This window comes from Phyllostomus hastatus, unplaced genomic scaffold (genome assembly GCF_019186645.2).
Source record: "Phyllostomus hastatus isolate PE091 unplaced genomic scaffold, TTU_PhHast_1.1 phas_contig_64, whole genome shotgun sequence".
NCBI classification, from domain to species: Eukaryota; Metazoa; Chordata; class Mammalia; order Chiroptera; family Phyllostomidae; genus Phyllostomus; species Phyllostomus hastatus.
In genome coordinates this window covers 8,479,880-8,497,268 of record NW_025333928.1, presented here as the reverse complement: position 1 = coordinate 8,497,268, position 17,389 = coordinate 8,479,880, and the positions used below count along the sequence as shown (strand labels likewise).

At 54.4% G+C, this 17,389-nt stretch overlaps 1 protein-coding gene across 1 annotated transcript; it reads right to left on the bottom strand.

Moving 5' to 3' along the window:
- Positions 1 to 41: 41 nt before the first annotated feature.
- On the bottom strand, positions 42 to 16,308 carry PRSS36 (serine protease 36). Its single transcript, XM_045848816.1, has 22 exons — positions 16,272 to 16,308; positions 15,945 to 15,980; positions 15,695 to 15,730; positions 15,286 to 15,448; positions 14,610 to 14,890; positions 12,023 to 12,189; positions 10,163 to 10,412; positions 9,925 to 10,054; positions 9,309 to 9,565; positions 9,063 to 9,226; positions 8,385 to 8,622; positions 8,133 to 8,274; positions 7,586 to 7,851; positions 7,387 to 7,508; positions 6,846 to 7,118; positions 5,213 to 5,258; positions 3,910 to 4,197; positions 3,675 to 3,698; positions 1,937 to 2,099; positions 1,366 to 1,637; positions 1,113 to 1,279; positions 42 to 986 (listed from the first exon to the last, which is right to left on the bottom strand). The coding sequence occupies exons 1-22, from the start codon at positions 16,306 to 16,308 to the stop codon at positions 675 to 677; spliced, it is 3,834 nt and encodes a 1,277-aa protein (XP_045704772.1). The 3' UTR covers positions 42 to 674.
- Positions 16,309 to 17,389: the final 1,081 nt, after the last annotated feature.

The following is a 17,389-nucleotide window of genomic DNA, read 5'->3' as shown; positions in this document are numbered from 1 at the left end:
CCAAGGGCTGATGTTCTTCATGGCACGTCACACACAGCCAGTTGTGCTCAAAACATTTTACTCCTTGCTCCTTCTACCCTCCACCCCGGGCCCAAGCCCAAGCCCAGTTCCGGTGGGGGCTCAGTCCTCCGGAGTCCGGGGATCAGGGCTCAAGGGGGGCATGGCAGCCAGTGGGCACGGTTGAGTCTTTAAAAACATGCTGCTCAGAGGCAGCCCTAACCCAGAAGACAGCAAGAGGGTGAAGCTGTGGGGCTCATCAGGCAGAACAGGTTGGGCCCTGGAGCCAGCCCTTCAGCAGCAATCAGCAGGGCAGTTGCCCAGTTTTCTAGAAACATAAGAGCCAGGGCACAATTTCTTAACTAAGGCTCCTTGGGGCTCCATAGGAGCCCCACCAATAGGCTTGTACACAGCAGGTGGCCAGAAGTTCTAGCCAGTACCACTCCTGGCTTTGAGTTGTAGCTCCAAAGAACAAGCCCAGCCCAGAAGAGTGGGCTCAAAAGTCAGTATGGTGCCTGAACTTCTGAACGGTCCTGGGAGGAAGGAATGACTCAAATGCCCGAAGCATATGAAGGAGTGGCAAGGTCCATTCCTAGGAATGGGCATCTGTCCTTGGGTACAACATGGAGATCCTGGAAGCAAAGGTTGACTCCTAGGGCGAGTCACTCAGGGCTCTGTCATGGGTAGAGGAGGCCCAGGGTCAGAGCTAGTGGCAGCAAAATGATGCGCCCCAACAAACCCTGGCCTGGAGCAGAGTTGAAGGGCAGATGATTCCTGCAGAGGTGGATATCGGGCTGGGACTCCTGGATTTGGGGAACCACCCGAGGCTGGAGCTCTGCTACATGGTAGTGAATCCAGGAGGCATAGCTGGAGGTCATCGTATACACACCAGGTCTGTTGGGGGCCCCACAGGCATCACCCCAGCTCACGATGCCTGCCAGGTACCAGAGGCCACCAACGGAGCAGGAGAGTGGGCCCCCAGAGTCACCCTGAGGAGAAAAGCCATACAGCAGCTGTCAGGACCAGGCCCCAGGCCTCCAGTTGCCCATGCCAACCCTCAGTTCCCAAGATGCCCTTGTTTCATGTGTTCCCCTGGACCCTCTCCCTGCATTTACCTGGCAGGCATCCTTGCCCCCCTCTACATAGCCAGCACACACCATGTCCTGCTGGATAGAGTGGGGCTCATTAGGCTTGGCGTCGATGTTGTACAAGCAGTTACAAGTTTCACGACTGATCAGTGGCACCTCAAGTTGCTGCAGTTGCCTGGGGGCCTGGAGGCTCACTGTGGGGGCAAAAGATGCTTAGCCAGGGCCTCCTACCCTGAGTCAGGCTCCCTCCATGCCTCTAGACGTCAGCGCCCCACCTCACCTGAGGGGGCCACATGGCCCCATCCAGTGACAGTACATTGGAGGCCATTGGGGAAGGAGGCGTTGGCTGCAGGGAGGCAGATGGGCCGGATGTAGCGAGAGAAGGCAATGGGGCTGTTGAGACGGAGGAGTGCAATGTCCCCCTGGGAACCCTCATGGCGGTAACTGGTGTGGGAAATTATCTGTGCCACGGTGCGGACTTCGGCCGAAGGGGTGTAGGAGTCCAGCTGGTGGGCCCCTAGCTTTACCTCGTACTCTTCCTTGAGGTGCTCCCTGTAAGCAGTGGGGCAAAGGTTGGGACCCAGACCTATTCTGGTTCCTTGATCCCTGTTGCCTTTCGGCATCCAACCCAATTGTGATCCCAGGCAAAGGACTTTTCTGGACCCACACTGCCCTAGTTTTACCCTGTGACCTGTGACCTCTGGCCTTCACTCCTGACTGGTCTTTCAGACTTTATTGATACCCCCTAGACCTAGCCCAAGAATGCCAACCTCTCATCTAAATTGATCCCTGAACTTTGACCTCCAGCCCACTTTTGACTTCCCCTACCTTGCACCCAACCCATTTGGTACCTTGGAAAGCAGTGAGCAGCCGAGAGCACCCACTGATCAGACACGAGAGAACCACCACACACATGGATGCCATCGTAGATGATGCTGACCTGCCAGGGCCACTGGCCAGGGGTTGCACTGTTACCACCTGTGATGCGCGCTTGGGAGGCCACACCGCAAAAGGCTGCTCAGGGAGGAAGGACAGGGGGTCAGGCCCTTCTGGAGCCCTCATACAATGTCCTTAGCCCTGCCACTCCTGAGAGAGCCCAGGAGATCTGTTTCAGAGCTTAGGAAGTGAGTTCACAGAAGTCAGCTACCCGTTTCTCCCCATCCCACTACTAACAGGCACGGTCAGTTTTGCCACCTTGTCATCCTTGACCCATCTGTTACCTCATTCAGTTTTCATATAGCTTCCTTTGTCCCAGGCCTTCCTGCCTTCCATCCCATCCACCCCTTCCAAGTCTGAAGACCTTTATAAATGAGAAATCTGGCCAGGTGACACCCCTGCTTAAATCCTTCCCTGGTTTTACACTGCCCTTAAGATACAGTCCAGATCTTCCATGACACTGCCATCTACTCCACCCATCCATCTGGACACTTCCTGTCACAGACGTGGGGCCACACACTTATTCACTTTTAGATCCTGGCTTGTCGAGGTCACTGCCTGGGATACCTTTCCTCATCCCTACTTTGTGGGGCAAACTTCGCTCTGCTCCTCCTTAGCCTGCCCTGACCTGCTGAGTCAGGCAATGCACCAGAGCTCCCAGGGCCTGTGTCTCACATGACCACTCTGTGTCTGCTTCAACCACACAACCTGGGCACTCCCAGGGCAGGGGCCAGAGTAGAGCCCCATGTACCTGGTGCCCAGCATGGGGATGGGCACAAAGAGGGAGTCAGGGATGTGTGTGTGGAACAAAGGAACAACAGAGCTGGGCTCCCACAGTGTGAGGGCCACCCTACCCCCACTGAGGATAGCTGTTTGGAATAGGGCCCAACTGCCTTCACAAAGTCACCTTCCCAGGAGCAGAGAAAACTGCCCAACCCTGCTCCTCCTCCTCTCCTCATAACAACAATAGCCACTATTTAGTGACTACAAACAATGCAAGGCCCTGAAGGGGCTTTCACTTCCTCTTTGTTCAGGACTCCCCATACAGCCCGAGGAGATAAACATAGTTGACTTCATTTAAAAGGGGGACTGGCCAACCACACAGCTAGTAGGTGGTGAAGCCAGGACTGAGCACCTTGCCTCAGAGTCTAGTGGTGTGCCTTTGAAGAAAGGAGACCTCAGAACAACCCACATTAGGACAGAGACCTGGGTTTAAATCCCAGCTCTGCCACACACTGGCTGTGTGCCTTTGGGCAAGTCACTTCTCTGGACTTTGGTTTCTTTATTTGTAGGACGAGGGCTACAATCCCTGTCTCACAGAGCTATTGGGGAACTCCAGTAAAACAACTACGTGTGAGGCCCTGGGTGGATAGCTCAGTTGGTTAGATGGTCGTCCCAGATATGCTGAGGTTGTGGGGTTAGATCCTTGGTCAGAGCACATAACAAAAGCAGCCAATGAATGTGTAAATGAGTGGAACAACAAATAAATGTTTCTCGAATCAATAAAAGAAAAGTATTTAAAAAAAAAATTATGGGGAAGGGGTGAGACAGCCCGGCAGAGGGAGTGTCAGGCACTCATTACGCACTCCATGGGAACCGGAACCTGTGTCCCTTCTTTTTCCCCTCCTCCATTCCCCTTTCCGCAAGCCTTACCTTCGGACCCGGCCCCTACAGCTCCTGGAAGACAAGGGGGAACAGGGAAGAGTAAGCAAAGTTCCCAGACTTCCTGGCAGCTGCCCCTCCCCCCAGAAGCCAAAGCTGACGAGCTAGGGAGCTGGGAGTTCTTGAGCCCAGGATAAGGGACAAGCTCCAGGAATGGGTTAAACCCTGGCCCCGTGCATCACGCCGCCCCCCCCCCCCCCCCCGCTACCCGCACATGCTCACTCACCCAACCCGGTCCGGAATAGTCCAAGCAAAAGCAGAATTGCCATAGTCTCCAGCTGCCTAGGCCCCAGGCTTGCCCTCTGGGCCATGGCCCAGGATGAGGGCCCCTGGGGAGACACCAGGCACCAGGCACTCAAGGGAAGGCACCAAGGACTGGTTTCGAAGGCAAGATTCAGGTGTTGGGCCCAGAGAGAAGGGATGTTGGAATCCGTGCTGGGAAGATTGGCGCAGCTGTCCAAGGCTGGCTTTGAAGGCAGCAGGCACAAGGGGAGACGATGGAATCTCAGCAACCCTCAGTGAGGACACGTCTCCAGCACTGCCTGGCTCCACAGAAAACTTCAGAGTGGCAGCTCCTTGGAGAAAAGCACCTACCTGCCCGCCCATCCCTTGGCCCCGCCCTCCCTACGCAGCTCTGCCAGCTTCTTACTTCATCAACGTCCGGAATCCTCCCAGACCCCCAGGTGTAGGTGGCGGGAGGGGGGAGGGCGCCTGCGCACAGGCGTGCGGGGGTGGGGTGGGGGTGGCGGTGGTCAACCAGAGAGCAGCCCGGGGCAGGGCTGGAAATTGGAATGTCCGATGGTCCAGCTCCCCCGAGGGCCACCCAGCTTCTTGGCCCTAGGTCTTTCAGGTCTCCCAAACCAGTTATGCCTCCCAGGGGTTGGCTCGGCCAAAGACGCTCTTCCCCTCCTCCCTTCTTAGGTCTCGTGTCTGAGCCTAGGACACCTGGGTCTGCCCCAGGCTAGGGACGGTTCAGGGCCTTCTATAGAGCCTGCAGCCTCATTTGTGTATGATGAGGTGAGGTGAGCGTGTCTGGCAGTGCCAATCATCTCCCAAATATTTACTGGGTGCCTCCTCTGTTCCAGGCACAGGAGTAAAAACAGACAGCATCCCTGCCTCCTGTGAGCTCACCCTGAAGTAGGGATGACACCTTGCCTCAAATAACCACAGAAGCAATTACGGCATAATTTCAAATTAGGAACTGTGATAAAGAAAGGATAATGGGGGTTCTGGGAGCCATTTACAGGAGCATGACATAGGGTGGCATCAATAAGGGCTCCTCGAGGAAGTGCCTTCAGAACTGAGAACTAAAGAGGTTATGGAAAACTGTTGACAAGACAAAGGTGGGGGAAGAGTGGTTTAAGTGAAGCATTTTCAGGTGGAGGGCACAGGTGGCACAAACTCAGGAAAAGAAGACCCGAGTGACTAGGTCAGGGTTTGGGTACTTCCTTGGTGAGCCTGAGTCTGTGGGGCAGTTGCAAATGTGTATTGGCTTCAAGGTTCAGAAAAACAGAGCCCTACTTCCTTACCTACCTTCCTCAGGTTAGGTGTCCGGACCTCTAAACCAGGCCCAGGCTGGAGTGGGTGAGAGGACAGAATGAAGGCTGACTCTGAAGTGGTCTAAGTTGGGGAGGAGGGGCAAGCCCCTGAACACTGTGGGTGTGTTTGGGCGGAAGATGGGGTGTATTAAATGTTTGTGAGGGGTGGCATATGGGTGACTGGGTACGGGGAGGAAGTAGGCACATATGTCGCTGTGGAGATTCAGGGGAATACTCTATTTGGGATACGGCAGCTAAATGTAAGCCTAGACCTTTAAGGGCCTCTGCCCATCTCCTCAGTCCCCCAGAAAGATCTTCCAGCTACTCTTAGATGTCCCTGTCCCTATCCTCTGCCTATTTGACCCATAGATTTGACTACAGCCCCAGAGGTGACCCCTCTACCACCTTCCTCAGCTGGCTTCCATCCCAAGCACCTCCGCTCCCTAGGTCCCCATTCACTCTTTTTTCTGTGTTCAAACATCACTTCTATGACCCTTTCCTGACCCCCAGCCTGGGTTGTCCATATAGTTCCCCACCACATAGGGACCACTTCATGGGCTTATCCCTCAGACCCTGGATGTGCCATGACTTAGTAGTTAGCAGAAAACATGCTTGAATTAATGCAGGGAGATGAACCAAGAAGTGGTGATGGGACTCAAACCCTAGGGGCACTGGGCAGGATGTGAAAGTCATGGACCCTTGAAGAGTACAAATGTCATGTGTGTACTGGGGACACTGGAGGTATATACTTTGAGACATCATTCGTCAGGGTGTGTAGATGGGGGCAGTGGCTCCCTGTGGGTATAGTAGATTGTAGACAGACCCTGGACTCTCAGACTTCTGGACCCTTCCTTCTATGACCCTCACCCTCAGTTCTTCTTACTTTGGGGAGATGGGCAGCAGGATCAAAGCTAGGGCTGAGGCCCTGGCTGGTATAGCTCAGTGTATTGAGCATGGGCCTGTGAACCAAAGGTTCAGTGGTTCGATTCCCAGTCAGGGTACATGCCTGGGTTGCAGGCCAGGTCCCCAGTAGGGGGTGCATGAGAGGCAACCACACTTTGATGTTTCTCTCTCTCTCTCCCTCTCTCCCTTCCCCTCTCTGTAAAAGTAAATAAATTATTAAAATAAAAAAGCTAAGGCTGAGGTGTCCAGCAGGTGCTGGGGATGATAATTCCACTGGGGAGGTGACACACACCCAGCTGGCCACCCAACCTCCCCCACCCTTGGGCAGGAATGAGGGACAGCTGCCACGTTATCAGGGACACATTTCCTGGGAGCCCAAGGCCTGACTCACAGAGGCCCAGGAGGGAGGGGTTCTACCCCTTGTGCTTCCTTCTAGCCCCCCTGCCTGCCCTCAGCAATTCCATAAGGCTGTGTGTTTTTGTTTACACCTTTATTGTCCACTCCTGCTGCCCCCAAAGATTCCAGGGCACAAAATATCCAGGCACTGAGGCCAATTATCTGAAGCCACTGCACTCTAGGTGGGTGGGGGAGCTCTGGAGGTTCTGGCAAAGGGACTGAAAGCCGGTTAAGTCACATTCCAACCCCACTGGAAGGGAAATGGAAGACTGGAGGGGGTGGGGAAGGAGAAGGAGAGGTGGTCCAGGACCCAGACCCCTCAGACATAGATTAGGGGGGTCAGTAGCAGCAGGAATAGAGAAGCAGGAGGGAAGCCTGAGGCCCCAGCCATGTCCAGGGGACAGAGATTGCTGCCTTCAGGGGGCCAGTAGAGGGAGCCACTGGGGGACAGGAAATGGGCCTCTCCCACCGTCTGGGAGATCCAGGCCTCTTCAGCGCCAATAGAGGCAAACAGCTCCTGGCTCCCTCTAACAGCCATGCCCACGAGGACCCAGGAGCCTCCTTCACCCTGGCACAGCAGTGGAGGTGCTGAGGCCACCTGCATAATAAAAGCCAAGGCCAAAAGGGTCTCTTACCCTTCTTCCTGATCCCTTGCACCTTCTCCTAGGGTACAGCTACAAAGTAGTGCTTGTCTCCATCCTTAGGCATCCGGGCCCCTGGTTGCTTTCCAAGGTCCGACCAGGAAGCACTGCTTCTTCCCATCTGGGGCCCAGCACTCAGGAATTTTAACCCTGTTTTCTCTCCAGTGTCTAGCTGCCCAGTACTGCCTTTCCCCTCCCTGGACCAGGATGCCCAGGCACCTGTACCTCACACCTGTCTTCCTGCCCCTCTGCATACAGGACGCAGAGAGTCCCAGGAGGCAGAATACCCTGATAGAGGCAGTGACAAAGTTGTGGTGTCAAGATGGAGACAGCAGCAGCCACAGGGACTAGAGAGAGGAAAGAGGGATGTCCAAGGGATTCTGGCCTCCAATCACTTCTCATCCCTAGGACCCAGGGTTCTCACCTCGGTCCTGGGGGTCCTTCCAGCCCAACACCCAGCAGCTGCCCCCCAGGGGGATTCCCCCTGGGTGAAGGCAGATGGACAAGGCTGAAGGGGAGGGCTCCACCCGGGAGCTCAGCTCTAGGAGGGCCAGGGGAGGCCGAAGTCCCAGGTGCCGGGGCAGCCGGATGCTGATGACCAACCGGGATACCTGGTGGCCCTGTGGGAGGGGGCTGGCCCCTGTTCGGCCCAGGTACACTTCAATATAAGGCACTGTTGTAGAGCCTGGCCTGTTGGAACAAGGCCCAATATTATCTCCTGCCCACCCTCCACCCTCATCCCTTGGTGGTAAAGTCCTTCCCAGCCCAAGGGAAAGGCTGGAATGAATCTCTAGAGTCATTCCACTAACTCCTTTATTATTGCTCCTTCCTAATCTCTTCCTTTTCAAAACACTTCACACAAGTTTCCCTGTGCTCTAAGAGCCCTTAAGGGAGAATACCCCACTATTGCAAGAGTTCTTCCACCCATCTCCGAAATTTTCCCTCCTGCCCAGGAGATGGGTGAGACCCACCTGAGTATACAATGAGTGGCTGCCAGGACCCAGCCTGGGGCCACGAGGATCCCAGTGCAGACTCGATCACCAGCCACGTGCACCTCTGCCAGCCATGGCCACAGGAGCCCCATCGGAGCAGGCTCTGGCCGCAGGCCGCAGGCTAGGGAGAGGAGGTGACCACCTCAGTGGGGGTCTCACAGCTAACCCCTGAAGCCCCTGCCACGGATTTAAGCACCCCTAAGAACTAAGCCCCAGAGGCCCGCTCCTCACCACCATGTTCTGTGTGGGGAGGACAAGTTTGTGTCTCAGTCTCCTCCCCCTCAGGGCCCCAGTCCCAGGTCAGCTGGTCCTCTAGGTAGGCTTCCCGAGTCACATGGCTGATCCATGGGCCATGGGTCTGAAGAGGGTAGAAGGCTCTGGGACGTAGGCAGCCACTGGAGAGGTCTCTGATTCCAGCCAGGAACCAGGTCCCTTCCTCCCGGCACAAAAGGCTCCAACTGGAGTAGTTCTGCAGCAAGAGAGGCTGTTACCAACCCTTGCGTTTGCGTGTGTGTGTGTGTGTGTGCGTGTGTGTGCGCGCGTGTGTGTGTGTAAGTTGACGAGAGGATATCAAAGATCCTGGGGTTTTCCCAGACCCCACATTCCTCCTTTCTCAGACATAAGTCCCACTTCCTCCAAGTCAGGTTCCATTAATAATCTGCATAAGGATGCCAATTAAACCCAAAGGTAGAGAGAAAGCCCGACAGAGCCTAGAGTTGCCTCAGTCCCCTCCCAAAAGTACCCCCGAGCCAGGCTCCGCCCCCAGGGTGTTCTGGGCCCACCTAACGCCCATCCCTGCCGCCCCCGGAGCGCTCAGCCTTTCTGTCAGCCCCTCAGGACCTGTCCACAACCTCCTCGGCCTCTTTCTGAGTCCCAATCAGGCCCTCAGGCTCCGCCCCCGCCACTAACCCAACAACGGGCCGACTCTTCCTCCTCCTGGTAGGCAGGGCAAAGCGCGTGTGGTGGGTCTCCCGGCGGTGGTACGGTCGCCCCCTGGCGGCCGTACAAGCAGTGACACCACCAGCCGCTCAAGAGCTCCGCCTCAAGCAGCGTGTTAGGGCCGGGAGCAGGTTCTGGGAGAGAAAAGGGAGTCCGCGCGCAGTGAGGTTGGGCCTGGTGCCACCCGGCCCTGCCGGGTGCTGGGCCCCTGCTCACCGCCACGGCCCCAGCGAGCTAGGCGGCATCGGCTTCCGGGCAGGAAATAGTGTTCTGGGTGAGGTAGGCACACCGCCCGTGGGGCCACGCTCAGGTTCACGGGCGCGTGCAGCTGCAGTAGCACCAGGTCCGAGGCGTGGTCCCAGGAAGCGTTCTCGTGAGGCACAAGGCCTATCACCTGCTCCGCGCCCAGGCGCGAGGGCAGCAGCACGCGCCAGCTGTCCAGGTCTCGGGGCTGGCGGTCTGGGCGGCTGCGGCTGCGGAATGAGAAGATTGGGGACGTGGACTGCATTCCGCATCCTGGGCTGGAAACCTCTCACCCCTGACTGACTTAGGCTCCATATCCCAGGCTAGGATTCTGTTTCTGGGGCCAGAGAACTGTGCACTCAGAGTCCTGCATCCTGGATCGAATTTATACTACCTCTCTACTCGCCCCCAATAGACCAAAACCTTGCTTTGCGATTCGATCCTACATCTCCCAAGGAGACCCCTCCCCCACCCCACCCCCACTTCAGACTGAGGGACACCACCCACCCAGGGGTGGGGCCAAGTAGATAGTGTCTCAGGCCAACCGGGGAAGAGCAGGAATCCGTCTGAGATGTGGGTTTTCACTCACTCCAGAAAACAGCTGGCAGGTGCCAAGACCCAGGTTTCAGACACCAGCACCCCATGGCAGGGTCTGGATCCTGGCACTATCACTTGAGCTTCCCAAGGCCAGGCCCCTGGCCTCTGGGCCTTCCCGCACTCTGAGGGGTGAGAGGCCTAGGTCAGTGGGCCTCTTGAACCCCCAGCACTTTCCACCCCAACTCAAATATCCCACATTTACCAGACATCCAGGGGTCCTATCCCCTCACCTGGCAGGGCGATTGTGCAGTTTTCATCCATGGGCTCCCATGGGCCTGACTGGGGTCCCTGGGACTGGGTGGGAAAGGCAGGCCCAGGCTCGGAGCCCATCACCTGTTCCCGGATCCATGCCTCATAGGGAGCTACAGCAGTGAAGACTCCCGGGCGGTTCCTTCGTCCACAGCCAAAGCCAAAGCTGGTGATTCCTGCCTGGAACCATCGTCCATGTTCCTCACAGACTAGGGGTCCACCAGAGTCTCCCTGAAGATAAATGATTCAGTGTCAGGGGATCAGCCCAGGGATCCACCCCATTATACTGGGCCATGTTCCAAAGTTTCTACACCTCTTCTTGTTGGCCCAGCACACAGCCACCTTCTCCTAGGAACCTGCCTTGGCTGTGTTAACTTCTGTATTCCCTAAAACTCTAGAGAGAAGAAAGACATGTAAAGCAGAAAGGCTGGTGATGAACAGACAAGCTAAGAGAACCAAACTAATGCATTAAAAGCCATACCAGAGAGGCCTGAAGGTCTCACTCACAGCCAAATAATTCTTGTTCAATGAATAGTTCAAATAAATTCTGTCTTGGGTTTCTAAGTTCATCCAATTGTTAAAGTAAATCAGAGGTGCCAGCATTTAGAAGGCTGTTAAAAATAGGAAATCTAAAAGCAGCAAGAATAGACAAGAGGAAGAACTACAATGAACAGACACTAAAACAATGGTTCTGGACTATTTCATGCTTAGAGGCATCGTCCCTCAGATATCTCTGTAGTCCAGATCAGGCATTTCTGTGACCTGAACTGGGTCACAAAGAAGGCTCAGAATCATCTAGAATGTGCTGTCCAATAGGGTAGACACTAAATAAAATAAAAAAATTAACTCTTAAGTTACACTAACTACATTTCAGATGTTTTTCAAATGTTCAGTAGACAATGTGGCTAGTGCCTACTATCCTGGACAGTGCAGATATAGAACATTTCCATCACTATAGGAAGTTCTGTTGGACCGCGCTGGTCTAGAGCAATTTGAATTGCCCACAATCCTGTTCAAGAAGACAGAAGATTATGTCCATAGGTCCTGGAACCTCATAACTGGGAGGGACCCTGAAGACCATCTAGCTTGAATCCCCATCACCACCATGCATCTGAGTACTGGAAGAATGTGTGTCACTTGAGGAAGGTTTCTGGGAAAAATGATTAAAATATACCATATTTTGGCCTGTAGCAGATTATCTGGAAAATTCCCTTCTGTGAAGGATTAATTCATTTTTAAAGATGAGTATTTATTAATTATCTATTAACAAGTTCTGTGCTGTCCTTCTTCTACATCCTCATATCAGGGATGGCCCCAATAGGCACCCAGTGAGAGCTGGGAAGTAGGGTTATAATAATATTAATAGCTAATGCTTATTTAGCTTTTACTAAGGACCACACACTGTTCCAAGTGTTCTTACATATACAAATTCATTTAATCATCATTACCACCCTATGATCTCCACCTGCCAGATGAGAAAGTCTGGACATAAGGAGGTTAAATATCTTGGCCAAGGTTACACAGCTAATAATTATTACACAGCTAGTAATTATTACACAGTTAATAATAAGTGGGAGTGCCAAGCCTCAAACTAGGCAGACTCACTCTAGAGTCTGGTGTGTAACCACTGCACTATACTGCCACAAATAACAGTTGTTGAGCCCCCAGTTCTATCCATTTATAATCTTCACATCTCTCCTATCCATTGGCCATCTAGTCCTCTTTCTGCAGATAAAGTTCAGAGATATGAAAGAGAGGGGATTTTCCTGTTTCTCACACTGCTTTCTATTGGTTATGGCTCTGCCTGGCCCTGTCAGGCAGGTGCAGGGGCGTCCCCTCACCTGGCAGGTGTCCCTGCGGCCCTCTCGGTAGCCAGCACACAGCATCCCTGGTAACAGCTGAAAGGTGAGGTTGAAGGGGCCAGGCCGGCTGTAGAGACATTGACAGGCAGCTTCTCCAAGCAGCCTTAGCTCCACTTCTTGCAGCACCCAGGGGAGAGGCAGGGGGTCTGAGGGAAGAACCAGAGAGCTAATGCTGTGAGGCAGGCATGGAGTCCCCTGTTCCTCAGAGCTCTGCTTTTTCCCCTCTGGCTGCCTCCTGGCCATCTCTATCTAGATGCCTCATGGCACTGCAGCCCACTGCTTCCAAAACCAAACATCATCTCCTCCTGCTCCTCTGTCCTTCCTACATCCTCCTCTCAAGAATGATCCCATCAAGCACCCAGTGAGAGCTGCCATGTATGATTTTGTCCTGCACAAAGGTCTCCAGCCAAAAAAGGATGACTGTGGGAGCTAAAATCACTAAGCTCTGCTTCCTGACACGGGCTGTGTCAGTCCTAAGAGGGTCCTCTTCAACAAAGATGCCACATACACTACATGCAGTCTTGTGCCAAGTTGCTATGTATGGAATCTGGTGTCATTCCTGATCCATATCTCAATTTCCCCTCCCCAATAAGTTCCCAAGTCCAGAAAACTTCTCATTTTCGACCTCTTGGCATTTTTATGGCAACTGTCCTAGATCAGGAGGCATAACCTTGGGCCTGGAGGAGTGGCCCGGCCTCCTCACTGATCTGTTCCACAACCCACCTTTTGCTTGTTGATGCCAGAGAAATGTTTTTAAAAGCTCCGCTCTGATCTTACCGACGAATATCAAATGGATCCCACTGTCTAAACCTGAGGCCTCAATCCTTTCCTGAGGTGAACCGGCTTTTAATGGAGACAGAGTCTCAGGACCCAGAAAGGGTAAGGGAGAGTGTGGGCAAAGCTCCTTCCCTCCCCACCCAGAATCCTGAGAGGTCAGGAGACGGCTGAGGCTAAATTTGAAGGTCAACCAGGGAAGTTCAGGAATTGTCCTGGTGATCCCTGCAGCTGGTGGGGTACACTGGCCCTCAGTCTGACCTTAAGGCCTTCATGGTCCAGCACTAGGAGCTTTTGTAGCCTCTGCCTCCTCCACTTCAGCCTGGCAGCCTGACTCTTCTCCATCTACTCCTGGGTCTGCAGGGTGGCCTCCATCTTCCCCTGCCTTCCTGTTATGCCCACTTATGTCCTGATTTCACACAACCTCACCAGAAATCTCCTGCTGTGGGTGCCAACTGTCAGGATGGCCTGTCCCCATCCACGCAGACTTCCTAAGGGCTCAGACTGGCCTTTTCTTGTTATGTCCTGCCCTGATGGGGCCCCTGCAAGCAGAGGCTGTGGCATCTCCTCTCCAAGTACCCTCTCTAAAGCTCCAGGCATTGCAAGGGACTGATCACAAATGTGGAATTATCATGGGGGATCTTGCTAATATGGAAAGATAACATTGGATAGTGGGGATGATGGGGAATGGAAAAGTTATTTATTTCTCCCTATACTTTCTAACATAAGTGTTTGCTTATTTAGCTAAATAAATATTATTATTTACACATTAGAATGCAGACTCTGAGAAGGCAGAAATTTTTGCTTGTTATGTTCATTGGTGTATCACTAATGCCTAACACAGTGCCTGGCACAAGAATGTGCTCAGAAAATATCTGTTGAGTAAATGAAAGGTGGACTACATGAATGAGAGTGATGAGGGTGGGTAGGGAAAAGACAGAAGGTGGGGGGTAGAGAGATGAGTAGGGGGAGAATAGGGTGGGGGGGAGAGAGGTGGGAGGAAGGGGGTAGGAAGAGAGGAGGACAGAAGATGACATTTGCTGAAAGCCTGCTGTACACCAGGCGCTGTGCTTTAGTGCTGGGATCCTAGGCAGGGTGACCAGCCCGCAGCCTGTGGGGCCAAGTGGGGCCCAGGATGGCTAGGAATGTGGCCCAGTGCAAAATCGTAAATTTACTTAAAACCTTTTTTTTCTTTGCTCATTAGTTTTCGTTATTGTTTGTACATTTAATGTGTGGCCCAAGGCAACTCTTCTTCTTCCACTGTGGCCCAGAGACTCCTAAAGGTTGGACACCTCTGAAAAATATCTAAAATGTATTAATTAGTGCTATGCTATTCATTCTGTTGGAAGCTTTATGCATTTTCTCATTTAATCCACTCAGCAACCCTGAGAAATGGGCCCTATTTTCCTCAGTTTTCAGAGGAAGAAATGGACTGGGTGTAATGCTTTGTCTGAAATAGCGGACTGGGATGAGAACTCTAGTCTGAACCTAAAGCAGGAAAGACAAAACTGGAAGGAGAGGTGAGGAGGGAATGGAATGGGGGTTATGAATCCGTCCTAAAGAGCCCTTGGGGAGGATGACTGATGGAGCTTGGCAAGGCACTCAACCTTGGCTGAGCAAGCCTGGCCCCAGGCCCCGCCCCGTGGGGCCCCATCTCCCCAGGGCCTGCCCCTGGGCCCGCCCACCTCGGGGCCCGGCTCTTCGGACTCGCCCGTGAGATCCCGCCCAGAGGACCCTTCGGTAGGCTCCACCTCTCCGAAAACCCGTCCAGGGCTCTGACCGTCTCGCTCACCGGCCTCCTGTACATCCCCCCAGCCGGTGGCCCAGCAGGCCGTGCCGTGAGCGAAGCGGTGTGAGGCGCGGGGCAGGCAGACAGGCTTCACGGCGGGGCCCAGCCTGGCGGGCGAAGCCAGGCGCAGGAGGGCCAAGTCGGCTCCCAGTTCCACGCTGCTGTAGTTGTCCGGCACCAGGATGGCCGCCACTGCCCGAACGTGCGCGGCGTCCAGGGGCCCGTCCTGGGAATGCACGCCCAGCAGTACCGACCACTCGGCCGCGGGCTCCAAGGTCCCGTTGCTGCGCCAAGGCCGAGGCGGGAGGGGGTTAAACTAACCCTAATGGAGGGCAGATTCTCGTGGGGGTGGGGGCTCAGAACTTGGGAGGAGGTAGGGATAGCGGGAACCCAGGACGGGCGGAGTCGGGTTCACTTTGGGGGCTGGGGCAACCGAAGTTAAGATGGCCTGGAGGCAGTTGATTGGGGGTATGGGAACGATGGAATTCAGACTTGGATACTTAGCAGCCTTAACACTCAGAACCGGGATACCTCGCAGAGCACCTGGCTTCCGGTTAGGGCAGGGAGGCGGGGGTGGGGTGGGGCAGCTAGTCTCCAAATTAGCTGAGTACACGGGGTCAAAGCTGCGAGGCAGGTTTGGCTTTTGAAGGAGAGGAGCTGGGCACGGGTGAATACTCACTCTACGAAACAGTGAGCAGCTGAGAGGACCCACGAAGGGGCGATGAGGGAGCCCCCGCAGATGTGGCCCCCATTCTGGTGCAGGCTCACCTGCCACGGCCAGCTGCCCGGCTGTGCGTCTGAGCCCCCCATGATTCTGGTAGAGGACTCAGGGCGACCACAGTCTGCAGTGGGGTACCGTGGAGGTCATATCCCATCCCTGTCCCTCACCGCAGAGGCCCAGGTTACTGAGGACAAAGCTTCGTCCCCAACTCGCTTCAGTTTGCCCGCCCCCTTACCCCAAACAAAAAACAAAGTAGATCTACCCACTTCTAAGTTTCTGGTCATTTCCATCTCTCTCATTGCCTAAGCCAGCCTTAACCTCCTTTTAGATCTCGGCCACCCCCTTCCCACTCCCATTCCCCTCTTACCCAGATCTTCAGATTCTTCCTGAGTAGGACTGAGAGCTGGGAGTCAGAGGGTAAAAAGAGGAAAATATTGATTTCTAGCCCCTGATACTGCCCAGCCCTCACCTTCCTTCTCCATCCTCCACACCCTACCTTCCTTTTCCCTGCCCTTTCAGCACTGCTCCCCCCCCCCCGCCGCCCACCTCAGTACCCGTGCTACCCCTCCGATCTGCTGTGCCTTTGCACCTGACTTTCCCCAGTCCAGCTGCCTTACCTGAGTCCTGGAAGGCTCCTGGGATGGGGCTGATGACTGGAAAGAGGGAGGCAGGAAGAGACTGGAGAACTACACTTACAACCTGCCCTCCCTGAGGCCCTCCCCCCAGGCTTTACAACTACTCCCTCTCCCCACTGCGACCAGGCCTCCGTTCTCCCTCCTCTCATAGGCTGTTTCTCTCCCTCATGACACCTCGCCCCTTCCTTCTTCTCCTGGCCCCCTCCCCTTCTTCTGACACCCAACTCAACAGAGCTCAAAAGTCCTGCTTCCCAGCTGAGATGCTAGGACCCAGGCCCCTTGCAGCCATCTTCTGTCTCCTGAGGTTACCGAGGGTCACAAGTGGGAGAAGCAGGTGCTGTAACATGGCACATTTGAGTCAGCTGGAGCCACAGAGATGAGTGAAGGTCTGCTCCCTGCCACAGCTCTGTCACTGTCTAAGCAGTGTGTGACTCCTGATGGTCCCAGAAGCAGCCCCACCCTCCCTGGCTAGAGCCCATCTCTGGGAATCTGAGAAGATCTGGGCTTGGAAGGGGGAAGTAGGGAGCCTGAAGGCCCAACCCAGAGCCCTGTCCCATCTCACATCTCTGGAGGCCCAGGGTGGGGGTGGGAGGCAGATGTCCTAGTTCCAGGACACCTGTTGGGTGGGGCAGGGAGGAGAGGATAGCCAGGGGCTGGGAGACCAATGTCAGTGAGGCAGGGCTATAGGTGAGCAGTAGCCCTTGGACAGGGAAGGTGGCTTCTCATTGGCTTGCTTCACCTGGGACCTCACCTCTCTTTGGGGTGCGGCTACCCCAGTGGCTTGGGCTCTCACACAGCTCTGGTTACTGAAGTTGCGGCCAGGTCGGGGAAGGGAGCCCTAGGGAATACGATTCCATCCCAACAAAAGGATCACAGATTCCAGCAGGTTGGGCAAGGTACAAGATTCTGGGAGGAGGCTGGGCAGGCTGGCCAAACCAGGAAAAGGCTCCATCCTTCTCTGTTAGAAGGAGTACTTTCAGGGGTTCTGTCACTTATGCTTTGTGTGACCTTGGGAAAGTCACTCAACCCCCTCAGTGTATTTCAATACAAGCCCACTTAAGAAACATATGACATCTCAAAGAGAAATTGAGGAGAGTTTAATGAAGAACTATTTACAGCAGGGTTAAGGAAAACCAGCAAGGGACAGTGAAGCACCCCGGGGGCTAGCAATAATGGAGAGCCCCACCTGAAGAGACAAAGAGAGGAAGAAGTTACTGAAACCAAGAGAGAGAGCTGCAGATGTAGGCAAGGGCCAGCCAAACATGAGTGCCTTCAGTGGAATGCAACCTCTATCAACCTGTGGCTCAGCAGGGAGGGAGCTGGGAAACAAAAATCCCCATCTCACTCTCCTCCTACCCTCTGATCACCTGCCAGCTCCTTTCATGTGTGAAACCTACCAGAAGCAAGGGAGCCCATGATGTGGCCCA